General features: G+C 36.8%; 1 protein-coding gene across 8 annotated transcripts in view; it reads left to right on the top strand.

Annotated features, from left to right (window-relative positions):
- Positions 1–21,805, top strand: part of LOC138308479 (extracellular sulfatase Sulf-1-like) — a 75,896-nt gene extending 54,091 nt beyond the window's left edge. For 6 of the 8 annotated variants that reach the window (XM_069249463.1, XM_069249466.1, XM_069249467.1 and 3 more), the window contains 8 exons: positions 9,565–9,630; positions 10,760–10,940; positions 11,516–11,705; positions 12,206–12,301; positions 12,672–12,826; positions 13,692–13,846; positions 15,623–15,783; positions 21,508–21,794. In XM_069249463.1, the coding sequence (XP_069105564.1) occupies positions 9,565–9,630; positions 10,760–10,940; positions 11,516–11,705; positions 12,206–12,301; positions 12,672–12,826; positions 13,692–13,846; positions 15,623–15,783; positions 21,508–21,671 (1,168 nt within the window). In that variant the 3' untranslated portion in view covers positions 21,672–21,794. Of the gene's footprint in view, positions 1–9,564; positions 9,631–10,759; positions 10,941–11,515; positions 11,706–12,205; positions 12,302–12,671; positions 12,827–13,691; positions 13,847–15,622; positions 15,784–18,924; positions 19,089–21,507 lie in introns of those variants that run through there. The other 2 variants (XM_069249471.1, XM_069249469.1) reach the window with 2 other exon arrangements.
- Positions 21,806–22,087: the final 282 nt, after the last annotated feature.

The raw sequence follows: 22,087 nt of genomic DNA, 5'->3' as shown, positions 1-22,087 counted from the left end.
TTGTTCTTCACCACGCTGTCCATCAACTGGTACCGTTACATTCAAATTTTACATAATTTCTTGTTTTTGTTCTTTACTTAGATATGTACATAAATTATTAATTGCTTGATCTTATAAAACTAAGCCATGAATATTATATTTTTTTAAGAGTCAAATTCTGTTTAGACAGTATCTTATGGTTTTGAGTACACCTATAAGTATAAAATTCTGATTTTCAGAGACCTGTACTGATGGTTTTTGTACATCGAGAACGGAGTATAAATTCTGTTTTAGACCCGTACTTATGGTTTTGTTTATATAACAGATTATAATTCTTGTTTTAGATTCGTACTGATGGTTTTGAGTACACCTAACGAGTATATATTCTGGTTTTAGAACTGTTACTGTTGGTGTTCGATTTATACTATCGAGTATAATTTCTGTTTTAGGACCCGTACTTATGGTTTTGAGTACACCTAACGAGTATAATTCTGTTTTAGACCTGTTCGGATGGTTTTGAGTACATATAACCGAGTAAAATTCTGTTTTAGACCTTACTGATGGTTTTGTATTTATAAACGAGTATAAAATTCTTTGTTTTAGACCGAGGTACTTATGGGTTTTGTATATATAACGAGTATAAATTCTGTTTTAGACCTGTACTGATGGTTTTGAGTACACCTAAAAGAGTATAAATTCTGTTTTAGACCTGTACTGATGGTTTTTGTTTACATATAAAGATATAAAATTCTGTTTAAAGAACCCGTACTTATGGTTTGAGTACACCTAACGAGTAGAAATTCTGTTTTAGCTGTACCTGATGGTTTTGAGTATACCTTAACGAGTATAAATTCTGTTTTTCATGACCTGGAACTGACTGGTTTTTGTTTTATATAAGAGTTAAATTCTGTTTTAGGACCTGTATCTTATGGTTTTGCTTATACCCAATACAGAGTATAAATTCTGTTTTAGACCCGTACTATGGTTTTTTACATCTGTAACGAGTTTACAATTCTATTTTAGTCCGTACTAATGGTTTTGTTTATATTATATAAACGGAGTATAAATTCTGTTTCTAGACCTGTACTGATGGTTTGGAGTACAATAAGCGGAGTATACTATTCTGTTTTAGACAGTACTGATGGTTTTGACGTACAACCTAATGAGTATAAATTCTGTTGTTTAGGAACCCGTACTTACTGTTGGTTTTGTAGTATTTATATAACGAGTATAAAATCTGTCCTTTTAGATCTGAATGAGGTTTTGGTTCAATAATACCTTATAACGAGTATAAACTTCTGTTTTAGACCTGTACTTGATGGTTTTGTATATTATTATTAATCGAGTATAAATTCCTGTTTTAGACCTGTACTGATGTTTTGTCTTATGTACACGCTATAACAGAGTATAATTTTGTTTTCAGGACCCGTATGATGGTTTTGAGTATACGGTATTAACTTGTTCTAGACCCACTATGATGACTTTGTTTAGATTTAGTATCACACTTCTGTTCTTCATAATATGGTTTTGTTTATTTATTTACACGGTAAGTTACTGTTCTTTAGACCTGTTCATCAATATTACTCTGCCCCCACATCGGCCCTAAGTTTCTGTCCTCAGTATCAACATCTGTTCTTCAATAATACCTTACATCGGTAAGTTACTGTCCTTCTAACTTCTGTTCTTCAATAATACCTTACATCAGTAAGTTATGTCCTTCTAACATCTGTTTCTTCAATAATACCTAATACATCGGTAAGTTACTGTCCTTCTAACATCTGTTCTTCAATAATACCTTACATCGGTAATTACTGTCCTTCTAACATCTGTTTCTTCAATAATACCTTACATCGGTAAAGTTACTGCACTTCAAAATTCTAACATGTGTACCTGTTAACATTCTTCAATAATACCTTACATCGGTAAGTTAACTGTCCCTTTCTAACGTCTGTTCTTAAATCATACTTACTTACATCGTAAGTTACTGTCCTTCTAACATCTGTTCTTCATATAATACCTTACATTGGTACGTGGTTACTGTCCTTCTAACATCTGTGTCTTCAATAATACCTTACAACAGTATGTTACGGTCCTTCTAAGTTACAGTCATCTGGTTTCTTCAATAATACCTTACATTGGTAAGTTACGTCGTCCTTCTAAAATCTGTTCTTCAATAATACCTTACATCAGTAAGTTATGTCCTTCAAACATCTAGTACTTCAATAATACCTGTCATGGGACTAAGATTACTGTCACTTCTAACATCTGTTCTTCAATAATACCTTACATCGGTAAGTTACTGTCCTTCTAACGTTGTTCTTCAATAAAACCTTACATCGGATAAGTTACTGTCCTTCTAACATCTGTTCTTCAATAATAAGTATTACAAAAATCGTAACGATCCTGCTCTATATACCATACAAAGAGAGAGGAGTGGTAACAAGTTTACTGTCTGCTTCTAACAATCTGTTAACTTCAATAATACCTCAAAAACGTACTTCGGTAAGTTTACTGTCCTTCTAACATCTGTTCTTCAATCAAAAATGGACCTTACATCAGTAAGTTACTTCCTTCTAAGTCTGTACTGTCACACTTAAATAACGGTAAGTTATGGTCTGTACACGAATCTGTTCTTCAATAATACCTATAATACATCGTATGTTAGGTTTGTCCTTCTAACATCCTCTGTAAGTTATGTCCTGTATAACATCAATTTGATGATGCTCAAGATACTAAGACAATACATAACGGTAAGTTATACCTAATCTGTTACATTCATACACATCGGTAAGTTACTGTCCTTCTAACATCTGTTCTTCAATAATACCTTATACCATTTGTCGGTTAAGTTACTGTCCTTTCTAACAATAATACTTCCCCTGTACTTCAATAATACTGTACTTTACATCTATACATGTAATAATTCATACATCAGTACTGTCCTTCTAACAGTCTGTTCTTCAATAATACCTTACATCGTAAGTTTGTTACTGTCCTTCTAACGTCTAGAGTAACAGGATCTTGTTCTTCAATATGTAAGTTTACTGTCCTTGGAGCTACATCGGTAAGTTACTGTCCTTCTAACATCTGTTCTTCAATAATACCTTACATCGGTAAGGTTAGTTACTTCTTATGTGGATTCTCAAACGTCTGTTCTTCAATAATACCTTAACACATCCTGTAAGTTACTGTCCTTCATAACATCTGTGTTCTTCAATAATACCTTACATCGGTAAGTTATGTCCTTCAGTACAGCACGTCTAGTTACTTCAATGTTACCTTTGGTTACCGGTAAGTTACTGGTCCTTCTTAACATCTGAAGGGATCTTTAATACCTTACATCATAAGTTAGGTGTCCGTTGACCTAGTTGTGAATGCATTTGGACTTGACACTATAATTACCTTACAGTCCCATGGTAAGATTTAGCTGTCCTTCTAAAACATCTTGGACATTTTGCTAGTCAAAGTGGGGGGGGGGGGGGGTGGGGGGGGGGGGGGGTTTGTTATCCTAATTCCCTGGGGGGGGATTAAATGGTACTGAAATTACTTTCTCACTTATAAATATGTTTGATCTCAATTACACTACTCAGTTACTGTCCTTCATATATTGCATCAGAACCTTTTGTATGACTATCGGTCAATGAACAATACATCTAACAATGATAGTTAAAGTTAAAGCTGTTACTCTTCTAGGGGGGGGGTCTCCGTGCTCAGAAATTTACAAAGGCATTGACATCAAAAAACTATACTGTCATTTCCCAACTTGGACCCTAGGTAAGATAATAACAGCAATCAAACTAAATTTTGGGACCTCGATCCAGTTGAGCAGCATCACAAGATTGGCCGACATAGCAGTCCCGGCATCTTGTAAGATTTTGATAGTTAAAGTTTGTCATACGGGGAGTTTTCGAATATATTCAGAAAGTATGGCCCATGAAGGGATTAGTATTATCTCAAATTTCATATGTATTCCCCATGAGGACCTCCTGGTAGTGCATATTGCATTTTGGGAAACTGACGTTTTGACAACAACATCAAACCCTCGCCAGGTAGCCATCTTGGATTTTGACTACAGTTCCAAAGACATTGTTACCCAACTAAAACTCAAAAAGCAGGTAACAGGGATGACCTCAATTTCATATGTACGGGGTTACCCAAGCACCCCAGTTTTACATTTGCATTTTGGGTACACTGATCACGTCTCCCAACAGATGGCCGCCAGGTACAAATGGATTTTGAGAGTTTTTAGTTTCAAAAGTCATACTTACTGGAGTTTGCCCACAATAACCTCAAAAATACAGTAACTGAAGGGATCATTTCTCAAACATATGTATATCCCTAGGACTCCCTACGTTGGCAAAATTTTGGTAAACTGATCGGATCAACAAATGGCCGACTGAGTGGCCATCTTGGATTTTACGCCAGTTAAAGTTTGTTACAAACCGGCATATTTCTCAGAAAGTCATTTGACAAACGATACGCCGTAACCCTCAAATTCCTATGTAGGTTCCTACAGACATATCCCCAATGAGACATACGACCTAGTTTGCCTATAGCAAGTTGCGACCACCATCTTGATTTGATGTTTAACAGTTTGAATACTAGAGAGAAAAGTCCCGCCATTCCCTCTTTCATTTGTCAGGCTATTTCCAATAAAATTCGTTTGGTGGGCTGCGCAAGATCATCCCTCTGAGGATCTCAGGTTTATACCCGAGTTGTGGATGCTGGGAGAACATAGACAATAAGGGACCCAAACTATTTGTAGGTTTATACTGAGTTGTGGATGCTGGGAGAATAGACAATTACAGTCCAGGTATCTTGAAGCCTTTATACCGGAATTGTGGATGCTGGGAGAACTAGACAATAATACGAAGATTGTACATCTAATGAAGGTTTAAATACCAAGGGTGTGGATGCTGGGAGGAACTAGACAATAATACAGATGTATTTGTAGGTTTATACCGAGTTGTGGATGCTGGGAAGAACTAGGACAGTATAATACAAATCAGATGTAATACAGATGTATTTGTAGGTTTAACCTGAGTTGTGGATGCTCGGGGTGAAACTTCTGTAAGACAATAATACAGATGTATTTGTAGGGTTTATACCGAGTTGTGGATGCTGGGAGAACTAGACAATAATACAGATGTATTTGTAGGTTTATACCGAGTTGTGGATGCTGGGAGAACTAGACAATAATACAGATGTATTTGTAGGTTTATACTGAGTTGTGGATGCTGGGAGAACTAGACAATAATACAGATGTATTTGTAGGTTTATACTGAGTTGTGGATGCTGGGAGAACTGAGAGACAATAATACAGATGTATTTGTAGGTTCTATACTGAGTTGTGGATGCTGGGGAGAACTAGGACAATAATACAGATGTATTTGTAGGTTTATACCTGAGTTGGTGGATGCTGCTAGACAATATATACAGGGAGAGTACAAGTTTGGATGCTGGGAGACAACATAATACAGATGTGATTTGTAGGTTTATACTGAGTTGTGGATGCTGTGAGAACTAGACAATAATACAGATGTATTTGTAGTTTTATACCGGAGTTGTGAGATGCTGGAGAACTAGACAACACCTAAATCATCTACACATCCGACCATGGCTATCACCTCGGTCAGTACGGTGTCATCAAGGGCAAGGGCTTACCATACGACTTCGACATCAGAGTGCCACTGTTCCATACGGGGTTCCCGGGCATCAAACCTCGGTCCCAGGTAAGCTACAGCATGACATCAGAGTATTACTGTTCCATGAGGGGGCGGTCCCAACATCAAACCTCGATCCAGGTAAGTACAGCAATGACATCAAATGTATTTACTGTTTCATACGGGGTCCCGGTTATCAAACCTCGGTCCAGGGAAGTACAAGCATGACATCAGAGTATTACTGTTCATACAGGGTCCCCGGCATCAAACCTCCGGTCCAGGTAAGTACAGCATGACATCAAAGTATTACTGTTCATACGGGGTCCCAACATCGGTTCGATCCCAGCAATGACATCAAACCTACAAGTGGGTCCCGGCATCAAACCTCGGTAATGAGAGTACTGCATGACATCAAAGTATACTGTTCATACGGGGTCCCTGCATCAAACCTTGGTCCAGGTAAGTACAGCATGACATCAGAGTATTACTGTTCAAGGGACGGGGTGTTGGGGGTCCTTTCAACATCAAACCTCTAAGTCCAGGTAAGTATACACACGCATGACATCAAAGTATTACGTGTTCATACGGGGTCGGGAGTACAAATGTACATCAAACCTATCACCCGGTCACCAGTCCAGTAAGTACAGCATGAAACATCAAAGTATTCACTGTTTCATACGGGGTCCCAACATCAAACCTCGTCCAGGTAAGTACAGCATGACATCAAAGTATTATACTGTTCATACGGGGGAACGAGTAAGGTACCATGACATCAATCAAACCTCGAGCGCAATCAAACCACGGTCCAGGTAGTACAGCATGACATCAAAGTATTACTGTTCAAACCGGGGTAACATCAAACGGGGTCCCATCAAAGTATTACATCAAACAACCTCGGATCGAGGTAAGTACAGGAAATCAAAGTACATCAGTAGTATTACTGTTCATGACGGGGTCCCATCAAACCTCGTATTACTCAGAGTTCATGTTCGGGGTCCCCAACCATCAAACCTCGATCCAGGTGAGTACAGCAATGACAGTCAGAGTAATTAACAGTTCATCACAAACACGGGGTCCCGGCAACATCAAACCTCGGTCGAGGTGAGTACAGCATGACATCAAAAGTATTACTGTTCATACGGGACAGGGTCCCCAACATCAAACCTCGGTCCCAGGTAAGTACAAGCATGACATCAAAGTATAACTGTTCTTACGGGGTCCCAACATCCAAACCTTTGTCCAGGTGAGTTAGCATGACATTGCAAGTATTTACTGTTTCATACGGTGGTCCCAACATCACACTTAGGTCCAGGGTAAGTACATCACAAACAAATTGAATTACCTTCCTTTTTATGTGGGAGGCTTCCTCCACTATTTAAGTAGTACTGGCATTATCCTTAGATGACCCTGTCCATTAATAGTCCCACATCAAACCAAGTAAACAATTATGTAGCTCAGATGAACATCATGTTGATGTAACTGTTTTTTTACCAATTTTTCCCGGAACATAACCTCGCACATTTTGTATAAGTCAATGAGGCATCCATTTTACAATTTTTACACGGGGTATATAGTAGTGCACCTATATCGAGGTACCTAGTTACCATGAAAATCACCACCAAATGATCTTAACGTACTTGGTATACTCCTCTTCGTATTGATCGATCTATATGAAGTATAGTAGTGATACTGACTGATAACAGTATTGAAAATTCAAGACTTGGTTGTCCGTTACTCGCAACCTACGGTAAGTTAAGTACTAAGTAGGTGGCCTTACTTTGTAATGGCACCGTATCAAATTTATGCTTTTACAGGGTCCTGGCTCATTTTTCCAGTACAGGTGTCTAATAGAGATAACTGCCTTCACTCAGAAACTATAATTTCCTCACTAAATGTGTAAGTCCACCCTTGATTCTGTGTTTACTGTGTCTTTGTAAGTTCACGTTTGTCTTTTGTAAGTTATGCAAATCCTAAGAAAGATTGACCTGGCCATTAAATGACGTCAAATTTCAATAAAAGTTATAATGTACTCAGGTGAACATGAAGTTTACCGTGTCCTTGTAAAAGTTTAACGTGTCTTGTCTTAAGCATAAACGTAACTTAGTAAGTAAACAGTGTCTTAATAAAGTTTACCATGTCTGTTGTAGAGTTTAACGTGTCATAGTTTAAATTTACATGTCTTCTGGAAGTTAAACGTGTGTCTTTGTAAGTTTAAGGTGTCTAAGTAAGTTTATGTGTCTTAGTAAGTTTCACCAGCATGTCTTTGTAAGTTTATGTGTCCCTTTAATGTAAGGTTAAATGTCTTGTAAGTTTATAGTGTCTTAGTAAGTTTACTTGTCTTAGTTAGTTTAAATGTCTTTTGTAAGTTGACATAGTCTTTGTAAGTTTAGCGTGTCTTAGTAAGTTTCCGTGTCTTAGTAAGTTATGTGTCTATTGTAAGTTACCCGTGTCTTACAACGTAAGTTTGTGACCATGTCTTTGTTATTATGTAGGTGTCTTTGTAAGTTAATTGTCAAGTAAACTTACATTCTTTGTAAGTTTATGTGTCTTTGGTAGAAGTTTACGTGTCTAAGATAAGTCTAAGTGTCTTTATTTTCTAGGATATCCAACGAAGTAATGAATGTGGACCTTGCTCCGACCATACTGGACATGGCAGGATTACCAATACCTGGCTGGAGTCACTTCAAAACTACCTGAGCACGAGGTAAAGTTTGTTACGGCCCATGGTAAGTCACGTTCTCAAAACTCCCGACGCAAAACCTACATCCACCCGGTAACATTTTAAGAACCATACGAGGACAGTTCAAAGTGACATTTTGATACAATACCACATCTTTAACACCCCTAATTGTAACATTTAAACTCTCCCAGTTCTAACCAGCTAGAGACAGTTCAAAAGACGACATATTGGGACAGTGACAAGAAGTATCAGACGTTATTCTGTATCTAGGACACATCAAGTCTGAAACATCCGACAAATTACACAGGCCGGAGTATGACTCAATCCTGAATTCCTAGAGATATGCAAAGGCAGACAGATATTGACAGAAGACAGACGTCAATCTAAATCAGTCCCACACAGATATTGACAGAAGGCAGACGTCAATCTGAATCAGTCAAGACAGATATTGACAGAAGGCAGACGTCAATCTGAATCAGTCTGAGACAGATATTGACAGAAGGCAGACGTCAATCTGAATCAGTCTGAGACAGAGACAGATATTGACAGAAGACAGACGTCAATCTGAATCAGTCAGAGACAGATATTGACAGAAGGCAGACGTCAATCTGAATCAGTCCAAGACAGATATTGACAGAAGGCAGACGTCAATCTGAATCAGTCAGAGACAGATATTGACAGAAGACAGACGTCAATCTGAATCAGTCAGAGACAGATATTGACAGAAGACAGACGTCAATCTAAATCAGTCCGAGACAGATATTGACAGAAGGCAGACGTCAATCTGAATCAGTCAGAGACAGATATTGACAGAAGGCAGACGTCAATCTGAATCAGTCCGAGACAGATATTGACAGAAGACAGACGTCAATCTGAATCAGGCTAATGACCAGGAAGTGTAAACCAACATATTTCAGCGTGTAATTCAGTTTTGAGGTCAAAGGTTAATTGCAAGAATCAATTGTCGCAAATGCCGATGCTGTTACAAATAATAATTCTCAATGGGTCTCTAGATTGAGTCATAGACTCTAGATTGAGTCATAGCCAATTTATAATCCATACTGATGGTACAAAATCAAGTTGCTACTGTTATTAAAAGTATGCCAGTGTATGTGGTTAATACTCAGGCATGTGTCAGGAAACTTTGTGGATGCACAATTATTTTGACAAAATTCTGTTGATAATTTTCTGCTTTTACCAACGTCAATAAGGAAATAATCAATTGTAAATTATTAATTTCAGTGTGAATGACAAAAATTTTGTTCAGATGAAAAAGCCTTGGCGGGACACCATACTTCTTGAGAGAGGGTAAGCGTACAGAGTCATGTGTTGTTTCAAGTGTGAAAATTAAGGCTTCATTTATTGTAATGTTTATTTGGACTGTCGTGAGGTACCTATATTTAATCAAAGGTGAACAAAAAGAAAAACTCCAGAAGGAGAAATTCTGAAGAACCAACGTCCTGCTATAAGTTCATGTGTGTTGTGGTTCATCTTCTGGTCGTCAGGAGGATCCTAATGGATACAGAGACATCTTAAAAACATAGTAGGATCATCGAAAAAATAAGAGATGCACCTCCTGATATAGCCAGGTACTTAATGGTATCTTCTAGGTTCATCTGGTGCAACCAGCAGCACCAGATAATACTGAATATACCATTCGGTACCTGGTTCAGGAGTTGCATCTCTTACTTTTTCGATGATATATTTAATCAAGTTAAATGTTGAAGCACTCAACTCCATTAGCTACAATATTATAGCTCGAAAGACTTCTAGACAGATAATGTGTTGTCTTTAGACCAACATGATATGGGTTAAGTACAATGTATTGTTGATCAGTACCACCTTCCTGTAATAATTATACATCATCATATGAGGTGATTTTTGTGCCGTCATAATCACCGGAAGGTGGGACTAATAGACAATAAATTGTACTTTACCATATCATTTGGGTATCTCGAAACTCTCATATTTTTGCCCATAACTGCTAGTGGAGCAAAGTAAAAAAAAATATTTACACCTTTGTCTGTATGTTCCAGATAAAAAGATTTAAGTCAGTCAGATATTGTTTGTGTTACATATGAATATGGTCTGTCTTTTCAAAGGAAAATGTATACCCTGCCATTCTGCAGATTGTGACATTGAGGTGAGCGATGAGACATTAATGAATGTTCTATTAGTTTTATACAAAAATGGTATATACAGTTACATGCTTCTATAAGCCTGAAATCATTTGAAACCAGAAAAAAAAAAAAGGAAATTTTTCCCGAGTGATTCAATGTGGCAGTGCTCTACTAGAACAGTCAGAGCCCTTATTTTGTACCTGGCAGGAATGCAAACTAGGCCAGATACATATATATTTGTTTTATCAACACAATGTGCTCAAACCTATAAAAAGAAAATTGTTTGACTGATGAGAGTCTTTATTTTATTTCCTCAGTAAAGTGACAAAGAACAAGCAGAAGATCTTGATGAAGGAACAGAATCAGTTATTCCTTGACAATCTCAGTAACATGGACAACATTCCTGCCCATATACTCCAGTATGCCACACGTAAACAACGCCGGATACTCAAACAGTGTTCAAAGTCTAAAAACAAGCCACCTTGTAAAGTTGGACAGGTAAAAATCATACTCCAGGTCACGACCTCCACTACACGTGGTCATGACCTCCAGTACTCAGGGTCACGACCTCCAGTATGTGAGAAATAAGCTGAAGAACCAATTCAAAGTGGGCCCTTTTGTCTTTTGTATCCTACCATGTGTGATATTCTTTTCTCTACCATAAGGTATCCAGCAGACGGACCAGTTATTATAACCACTATCAATCAAATTAAAACCTGGTGTTGGTCCTGTTACTTCATGTTGTGTATGTTATTAAGTGACATATGTTAGAAATCTTGCATGACAGAGATCCACAGTATCTATTAACACTTGTACCATCTAGGTATTCAAATCATTAATAGACAATATCCACTGTGATCATGTTAGTATCAACTATTAATTTATCACAGAAATGTCCATATGTAAGGATGTGGGTGTGGAGCAGTGGCGTAAGGTGTGACTAGATGATTTAGTGCCAGGATAGGGCACGAGTCAATCATTTATCAATCGTGTTTCGGAAATATTAGTTTTATTTATTATAGATATATGTATACAGTAACATGTATTTAGAATACACAATGTTTGTAACACAGAGGTACCAGTGTGTACAGGAACCGGGGAGGAAGTTACCACGGTTACAGAAATGTCGCTCTAGGGACATCAGTATCCAGGCTGACAGCCCCTACACGGCAACAACTCGCAGGAACTGTAGATGTCCACAACGAATGAATCCACAGGAACGACGGAATCAGGAACAGTTTCTCATGAATCATGTCAACAAAGGTATACATCATTGGACTTAAAAATATCGGATTAATATTACATCTGAAAGATTATCGATCATGTATTCATATGTTGTTATGGATATTGAGGGAACGCATACGGGGGGGACAAAGTTTGGAGAATTTGAAGGGGCTCAATAGGCAAAAATGTACTTGCATACCTAAGCTCTTTGAGGCGAGCTTTTCTGTTCTCAAACAGCTCTTGATACATTGACCTTGGTACATTGACCTTTGTACATTGACCTTTGTACATTGACCTTGGTACATTGAACTTGATACATTGAACTTGATACATTGACCTTGATACATTGACCTTGGTACAAACATTGACCTTGGTACATTGACCTTGATACATTGACCTTGATACATTGACCTTGGTACATTGACCTTGGTACATTGACCTTGATACATTGACCTTGGTACATTGACCTTGGTACATTGACCTCTACATATTTTGATAGCGATTATGGAAAGTTCTGTATTACATTTGTATTGTTGCAGACTTCACCCCGAAGTTCATCAGTCGCCGTAAGCGACAGGTGCCATATGACCTCACAGATGCCATGTTAACAGATGAATTAACAGAACAGTATCCTCGTAAGTAGCTTCTGTGTACACTTCAAATTACAAAAACAAAGCTTACACAATTTTCTCAACAATAATATGATGTCGCGCTTCTAGAATTCATCTAATAACAGCAACAGTGTGTACTTTGTGTATGTTTCCATAAAAGTTTAATTCACTGCAAAAGATTGATTTTAATGGATTATTGAACATCTTTGAAAATGAAACCAATTATGATCACTTGAGAGAGTAAAGCCATATTGGTTGTGTACTCAAGTTCTCAAGATAAATTGACAGCCTTTGACAAGTGTTTTCATCATGAATGTTATGATAATTTTTGGTATCATAAAGGGTGGAGGATATAAATGTTTGATGTATCTTAATAATCTTTTTTTTATTTTAGAGATGGAGCGTTTTGAGCATCGCTGTCGCCAGCTCCCTAACAACACGATTGTGTGCGATCAGGAACTGTACAATGATGTTAACGCTTGGAAGGACCACAAGGGGCAGCTAGACGAGATGATTCAGGAGTATCGCAAGATGTTAGAGGATCTCAGGGTATGATTGGGGTTTTAAGTAGCAAGGGCAGCTAGACGAAATGATTCAGGATATCGCAAGATGTTAGAGATCTAGGTATGATTGGGGGGTAATTGGTTTAGGGGGTTTTAAGGGAAGGGCAGCTAGACGAGATGATTCAGGAATATCGCAAGATGTTAGAGGATCTAAGGGTATGATTGGGGGGTAATATTAGGGTTTAGGGGGTTTTAAGGGCAAGGGGCAGCTAGACGAGATGATTCAGGAATATCGCAAGATGTTAGAGGATCTCAAGGGTATGATTGGGGGGTAATATTAGGGTTTAGGGGGTTTTAAGGGCAAGGGGCAGCTAGACGAGATGATTCAGGAATATCGCAAGATGTTAGAGGATCTCAGGGTATGATTGGGGGGTAATATTAGGGTTTAGGGGGTTTTAAGGGCAAGGGGCAGCTAGACGAGATGATTCAGGAATATCGCAAGATGTTAGAGGATCTCAGGGTATGATTGGGGGGTAATATTAGGGTTTAGGGGGTTTTAAGGGCAAGGGGCAGGTAGACGAGATGATTCAGGAATATCGCAAGATGTTGGAGGATCTCAGGGTATGATTGGGGGTAATATTAGGGTTTAGGGGGTTTTAAGGGCAAGGGGCAGGTAGACGAGATGATTCAGGAGTATCGCAAGATGTTGGAGGATCTCAGGGTATGATTGGGGGTAATATTAGGGTTTAGGGGGTTTTAAGGACAAGGGGCAGGTAGACGAGATGATTCAGGAGTATCGCAAGATGTTGGAGGATCTCAGAATACAATTTTCTATGTGAAAAGATAAAGTTTATATCTTATACGATGTTACAAGAATTTAATGCATTTGATGTACATGATTTTCTTTTTAGACATATCGACGCCACCTTAAGATCACCAAACCTAAAGACTCGTACCTGTCACAATTCGGCGACGATGTCAATGGTCCTGGTTACCTTGACAACATGGATGGTTACGACACTACTGACCTCCTCGACCCTGACTGTGATTGTGATGACAACTTAACGTAAGTAAAATACGATAAAACCTGCCTTATTAACTACCTCTGTGTAAAGACCACTGCCTTATCAACTACTTCTGTATAAAGACCACTACCTTAGCAACTACCTCTGTATAATGACCACTGCCTTAGAAACTACCTCTGTAATAAGACTACTGCCTTAGCAACTACCTCTGTATAAAGACCACTGCCTTAGCAACTACCTCTGTATAAAGACCACTGCCTTAGCTACTACCTCTGTATAAAGACCACTGCCTTAGCAACTACCTCTGTATAAAGACCACTGCCTTAGCAACTACCTCTGTATAAAGACCACTGCCTTAGCAACTACCTCTGTATAAAGACCACTGCCTTAGCAACTACCTCTGTATAAAGACCACTGCCTTAGCAACTACCTCTGTATAAAGACCAATGCCTTAGCAACTACCTCTGTATAAAAAAACCACTGCCATAGCAACTACCTCTGTATAAAAAAACACTGTCTTAGCAACTACCTGTGTATAAAAACAACTGTCTTAGTGAACTACCTCTGTATAAAGACCAATGCCTTAGCAACTACCTCTGTATAAAGACCACTGCCTTTGCTACTACCTCTGTATAAAGACCACATGTTTTATTAGACAAGCTTTGACCTAACCCAACATAATTTGACTAGTGTATAGCTTCCACTTAGCTATAAGAAAAAACTCCTTTTTTGTATCCCATGGGAAGTTTGACTGTAATTCGACCCACTGATGGTGATGTTCTTAGAGTTGAAGAATGTGAACCTGTTTGAATGTGGATCATTAAAAATCATCATTAAATAGCAAAACAATCTTTGATTGATATTTCCATCAATATCAGTCATTACAACATCTACATATATTTTCAGGTACTTAAAAGTTGAACAATATGTTAAATGGTGAAAAATGCTTGTTAAAATGTGACTTTTTGTCAGAGGATTAATTTCTTTTCTGTGACTTCTTATAAGACTTTGATAGGTTCTCTCGTTATAGTAGCATTACCCGACTGTAAGTGTTGAAAGAGGTTTTAAACATGTGTAGATGCTGCACCCTAGTAGCCTGTTGACCTGATCCTTTGTCATGGTTAGGGCCATAAGCTCCTTGCTATGAACTGGATCCAGTCCTTTATATCCACAAAGTTCATGGTTTAGAAGTAGTTAAGGCGCCTCTGGTATTTTTGGGTGGTCACACTCATTTCTTATGGTCAATAAAGTTTAAAATATTAAGAATAATATCTACTGTATTCCAAACAAAATCTGTGTCATTAAAATATCTATACAAATGACCAAACTCACCAAACATTCCTCAGCACTGATTGCAACCCCTGATCTACTCAAAAATGGCTACAATTCAAAAATACTGTCAAGTGATACAAATGTACCATTTACCAAATGACATTGACATAAAATCGACCAGGAAATGAGATTGATATGAAATTTACCAGGAAATGACATTGACATAAAATCAACCAGGAAATGACATTGACGTTAAATTTACCTGAACATGACTGGAAGGAGACTTAACCTCAAAAGAATCTGAAATTCAGGTAAAGTCTTTTTCTGATCAAAGAGAAATTCAGATTCATTTTAGATGAAATTCAGTTCAGTTTTTAACCTGAAATATAGTATTCTGCTTGTTTCAGGTCAATTTCAGGTAAGAAATTTTGCCTGTGTAAAGGAAATAAAGTATTGGTTTATTCAAAATTATGTAATTAATATTTAATTATTTGTGTAACTGTACAGTGTTTATTTTACTGTTTTACTATGTGTTTGTTGAACAGGGACACAATCAGGGATAAAAGGCAACGCAGGAAAGATAAAAGGAAAGAAAGAAAAAGAAGAAAATTTAGAAAAAGGAGGAAGAATCGGGATTGTAATAGACCAGACATGAATTGTTTCACTCATGACCACACACATTGGAGAACCCCACCGCTGTGGGATTGTAAGTATAGCACTGTCATTTGTTGATAGTAGACTAGTTCACTATTCGTGGACACACCAGAAGTTAACCAACAAAATAGATCTACAGCTGTGTAAAAATAAAACACTATACATACTGACACAAAGGCTGATTCATTCTTAGTATAGACAGGGCATTTCACTCAGTAAGTAATACAGAAAACAAGGGAGGTAATACAGAAAACAAGGGAGATAATACAGAAAACATGGGAGATAATACAGAAAACAAGGGAGATAATACAGAAAACAAGGGAGATAATACAGAGATAATACAGAAAACAAGGAAGGAAATACAGAAAACAAGGAAGTAAAGAAAACAAAGGAGATAATACAGTAAACAAGAGAGGTAATACAGAAGACAAGGGAGATAATACAGAAGACAAGGGAGATAATACAGAAGACAAGGGAGATAATACAGAAGACAAGGGAGATAATACAGAAGACAAGGGAGATAATACAGAAGAGAAGGGAGATAATACAGAAGACAAGGGAGATAATACAGAAGACAAGGGAGATAATACAGAAGACAAGGGAGATTATATAGAAGACAAGAGAGGTAATACAGAAAACAAGGGAGATAATACAGAAAACATGGGAGTTAATACAGAAAACAAGGGAGATAATACAGAAAGCAAGGAAGATTATACAGAAAACAAGGGAGGTAATACAGAAAACAAGGGAGACAATACAAAAAACAAAGGAGGTAATACAGAAAACATGGGAGGTTATACAAAAACAAGGGAGGTAATACAGAGAACAATGGATATAATACAGAAAACAAGGGAGGTAATACAGAAAACAAAGGATAATAACACAGAAAACAAAGGGAGGGGTAGGTAATGCAAAAAAGTTAATAAGATGAACTGTAATATATTAAATAAGGAAGTCATGCATTAGTTGAGATTCCTTTCAGTTGGTAAAAAAAGCTTTACAGTAAGCAATTTTTTCATTATGTGAGCAAGGTGGGTAATAAAGTGGTTAAGTGTGTGTGGTGGTGGGGTGGGGGTGTATCGTAAACAAAGGAGATAATCCAGTGAGTATGGGAGGTGATCTATTAACAAGGGAGGTAACCTTATAGGTATTATATCAACAAATTATTTAAAACAAAATTAGTATCAAAACAGTTTCATCTTATTTTTGTAACCTTTGTCTCATGTTGCCAGTCTTGAGTCCATCTGTTCCCCGTCCACTAAACATGTAACATATGGATAAGGCTTCTAGGCCTCTTGTTTTGTCTTGTTTCCAGTCGCTTTGTCCCCTTTTATTTCAAATAATTTTCTTTTCAAATTTTTAAAGTGAATAGTCGGGCAAAGAAAACCAGTCTATTGCGTTCATTGGCCTTCCAAAAGTTCTCACATATTAATACAACGGTCAAGTTCTGCTTAGTTTCCCAGTTCTGACCATTAAAGTAAAGAAAAGTTGAAAGCATTGAAAGCGAGGCTTTGTGGAAATGTAACCACGGACATAGTGAGCCGGGAGGATGTTTTAGAATTCCCATAATTTAAATTAATTTCTTCGTACGCAGACAGATTTTGACGAGAGATTTTTATTTTTCCATTTCATAAGAAATTATACTGGATACATTCGCACCTTTTTTACCGACTTTAGCCATCCTTGCCCGACTGTTCACTTTAACAACTCAATGTTATTTTTAATGAATTTGAATACAACTTTGTTTTGTTATGTTATGGACAGCAATAGAATAGAAAGCATTCTCAGAACTTGTGTTTTTGCTTTTTGTTATGTTTATTTGCAGTTTTAGCACATTTAGGAATTATTGCTGCAATTGATAGAGCGTTGTAAAAAAAAAAAAAAAAAAAAAAGCAATTACAAAAAACAGTTATGATTTGTATTTGATGACAAGAGGGTTAGACACTAGCAGTATATGTAGACATTCAATAAGATCCTTATTTTTTATTGTAACACATTCTGTGCCAAAGTTCAAATCTACAACGTCCTGCAGCTAATTCTATTCCATCTTTGCATATTACAGAGTTAGCTCCCTTGCGGGTAGGTATCGATTGTTATGTCATTATTTTGTGAGCCCAATTCACATTTTTGTTTCCGAAAAGTATGTCGTTAAGCTTGCAAACACATGACATCACAATCAATACCTACCTGCAAGGGGAGATAACTCTGTAATATGCAAGAAAAAAATATCTTTTCAAAGTAAACAATTAGTCATAAAATAGAAAATCACCAAATACTGATTAATTATTATAATTGCACATTAAGTTTGATAATTTGAAGGTAACATGCATGAAGTTTATTTTCAAGAAGTGTAGTTTATAAATTATTTGGGATTTTATTTCTTTCAAAGTATTGCTTAGAAATTTTGAGTAAAAGGCTACTTATTATATAAAAAGTACTTTCAAAGTATTTTGAAGTCTTTGTAGGCATGTCTCTTCCCAGGTCTAATTAGTTTGATAATTTTTGGTTTTATCCATTCTGTATCTCCCGTTATGGATAGGTATATCGGGTAACGTCATAGAATAATAGAATCTTACATGGATCTGTCAAATGGACAGGGATATCTCAACCGGAGTGAAAGATTTTGGCTTATCAACCCAACGCTTCCGGAGAGTTGAGAAGCCAAATTTTTCACGAGGGTTGAGATATCCCAGTCCACTTGACAGACCCATGTTTGATTCTTTTTCTCCCTTACTTAGTAGAAAAGTTGATGAAATTTCAGTTGCTTTCCAGCTTTTTCATCGCCCTATTATTGCAAGATGTCTTAATGCATCAAAATTAATGAAGTCATCTACAATGCTTGATGGGGATATGTCGTATGTAATAATGACGTCATGTAACTGTCTAGTGCGTGAGAGCTGTCATACACCCCCCTGTGTAAGATAGAGTTATCTTTTCCTTAGAAACCATGGGATATCCTTGTGAATTATGTGAGAAAAGGGCGTTATTTTCATACACAACTTTATGACATCTCAATGAATTTTGATATGTAAGGGGAAATAACTCTGTAACATGTTAATATTGAATAAGACTGCAACAATTACGAAAACATACCTTTCACAATCATCATAATTTTATGAGCTATTTCTCTTTGTGTCTTCCTCATCTAACAATCAAAGATTTTTTTCTTTGGTTTCACCAATTCTTGTATTAGCTCGCACATGGAATCTACCTCGTAACAAAAAAATGCGTCGAATGAACCATCCGGCTTGCAAGCGAGAGCAAATGGAATGTTATCTTATGGACGATACTCACTGGAAAACACCGCCCCTATGGACTTGTAAGACATCCCAAAATAGTTAGATAACGTGGACAGCTCATTAGATATTCATGGTGACAAAATTGGACCGATCAAAATTTGAAAATCAAGCATAACGTATCTCCTTTTTTAATTTCTTATTAATAGGTCATCTGCCCCATTGTGCTTCATCTGTCGGTGTACGTCGTGTGCCTTCCATACTCTGTCTTGTGTCATGTGCCGTCCGTAAACTTTTCACATTTTTAACTTCTCAATTTCTAACAGTTTGTTATTTTGTTGAAATTATCCTGATGTGATCTCGACGGAGTATTGTTATATTTTGGGTCAATCTGAAAAGGATGGATGCAAAAGTCACCATCTTGAAAAACTAATTATTTTCCAAAGGTGAACAGATGACTATTAAAGCCATTGGGCTACTTGTTTTAATTACAGTGAAATTTGGTTGATACAAACTCAGATTATTTGAAAACCTGGCTTTATACGAACTACTTTGCCGGTTCCGACTGTCCGTAAATGTTGGGTCCGAATGACAAAAATCATACATAAAATGTTCTTATAACTCGAATTGAGATTTTTTGGACATCGATCGAGATCGCGGAAAATGCCAATTTCTTTTTCATAAATCTACCATAGAACGGCATTTCAAAATAGATATCTCGATTTTTTTGTTATAATTTTGCAACTACCATTGGCGGTTTTGACATCTCTCTTGTTCACATCGTTTTAAGAACATGGAACTAGTCTATATATACCTAGTAAAGAGATCGTCAGTAGACATGAGAACTCGCTTAATTCGAACACTCGGATAACTCGAAGTTTTATCTCGGTCCCTTCGAGTTCGTATTAACCGAGTTCCACTGTATAACTCTTTGCTGTATATGTATCTGCGTGCTTTGGGTTATTATGAATTCTCCATTATATATTAGTTTTATCCCACGTTCTATGATTCCGCCTATTAAAAAAAATCTGTTGAACCAGGAGTCATGTAATTATTAACAAATTATTTCTCTCATTTTCAATGGCTCAAAACCATATCTATACTAACTACCGTATTCCACCCAATAAGCGCCCATGTCCCTATAAGCGCCCCTCCCCCTTTTTGAGGCCTCGATTTCAATTGTCCACGCTTAAACAAAGACCAAAACTACACAAAACTGTCTAGATTTGCAATAATTTCGTCTTATTAGCACTTTTTCATAATTTCATCTTATTAGCACCTTTTCATTTTTTCAATTTTTCAAACGCCCTGGGCGCTTATTGGGTCAAATACGGTATGTATATCATTGTTGTTAGTATATATATTGAACTGGTTAAATGGCACTTCAGATTATAAATGAAAACTTTCTTTGTCACATGCTGGCCCGTCCAGCCATGTCATACGACCATGTTATAAACATCATAAGACACATGTGTAATAACAATATTATGACATCACATGTAGTTTTGATGTTTGATTAAATCTATATATATGATGTCGCATGATTGTCTCAGTATATAGAAACGGCAAATCCGAGAACCAGATTTCTACTGTTTTATATATTGAGATGAAATTTAAAGTTTTATTAATATTTCTAAAGGCTCGTTGCATATCAAATTATTGAACTCGTAACTTGATTATAATATATTTTATTTCAATGTTACATTGTTACCCTTGAGAAATTGAGAGAAATATTAGACAATGCTTTGGGAGCCAGCTATCCACACGGAAATGGCAGGAGTTATTAAGCTTAGATGATAAACTTTAGCAATATACTGTTACCAGGTAGATTAAACATACAATGTACCTCAGTTGATATGAAGCCCATCCGGAAGGAAGATAGATAGAATGGTGCCCGTTAGGGCACCATGAATATTTATATAACTGAGAGTTTGGCTTCATATCAACTGTATGTCCAATCTGGTAACAGTTTATTACTTATATTTCCATTACGATTATTCAAATTCAAAACAATAAGTGTATATATCTTTAAAATTTCCCATTTGCGCTAGTGTTGATGTCACCAAGCTTAATAAACAGAACAGCCTTAACATAGCTTCTGGATATAGTTCCACCCAAAAACGGATTAAAACAAGAAAAAAATGAAAACTTTGCAAGGATATTTTTCAATGCATGCTATTTTGTCAACACGATCTTACTATTGGAATTAAAAGACCACACAACTTTGACACTACTTTTGAAATTATTTGACTGTTAAGTATAGGCTTAAGTGTATGTCATATGTAACAGTATTGTCAGTATTGTGAAAAATTCATACGCTCGACCAGATGGGAGTTCATAGCCATGCAGATATTTCCGATCTAGTTTAACATAGATTAAAGGGAAACTGAAAGTAGAATAGAGCCACTAACAAAATATAAGAATTATTTTTGATTTCTATTTCTGAAAAAGACAAGTTGTTACTTTATTGTTTTGCTGTACAAGTAAGACTAGAGTTATCTCCCCTTTGTACATGGCTTCCTTTCGTTGTACCCTGATAGCAGCTAAGTGGAATCTGCCGCCATATGAAAAAATTCGCCGCAAGAAACACCCTGCCTGCAAACGCGGAGACATGGACTGTGCTCTGATGGACAACTCCCATTGGAAAACTGCTCCACTTTGGACCAGTAAGCCAGTTAACCCCATGACCTCTCACCTCTTTTGACCCCAGGCTGTTGCTATAGTTATGTTAGAGCTTAACAGCTTCAGATTACATATTCCTGTTTTCTCCAGTATTCATTCTAGTTGAAGAATGATTAATTTTAAATGTGATGCTTTGCTTTTGCATTTTATATTTATTTGTTTACTACCCTTCAGAAGAAACTTAGTGACATATGTTACTATATATAACCTCCAATTCTACTCTCCTACCTTTAGAGGTTTATAGTTATCTGTAATCCGCCCTGCAGCTTCAACTTAAGTTCTAAACTTTGTTTTTTGCATTTTTAAAATCAATTTCATCCCGTTTTGGATGTTGTAGAGTATAATTCCATATGATTTGTAAGACTTAAATATTTACACAAAAAAAAATCATATTTACAATCTGAACATTTTTTAAACAAATTCTAATTTTTGAACAAT

This window comes from Argopecten irradians, chromosome 15 (genome assembly GCF_041381155.1).
Source record: "Argopecten irradians isolate NY chromosome 15, Ai_NY, whole genome shotgun sequence".
NCBI classification, from domain to species: Eukaryota; Metazoa; Mollusca; class Bivalvia; order Pectinida; family Pectinidae; genus Argopecten; species Argopecten irradians.
The sequence above is the reverse complement of the archived record's forward strand: the minus strand, read 5'-3'. Positions and strand labels throughout refer to the sequence as shown.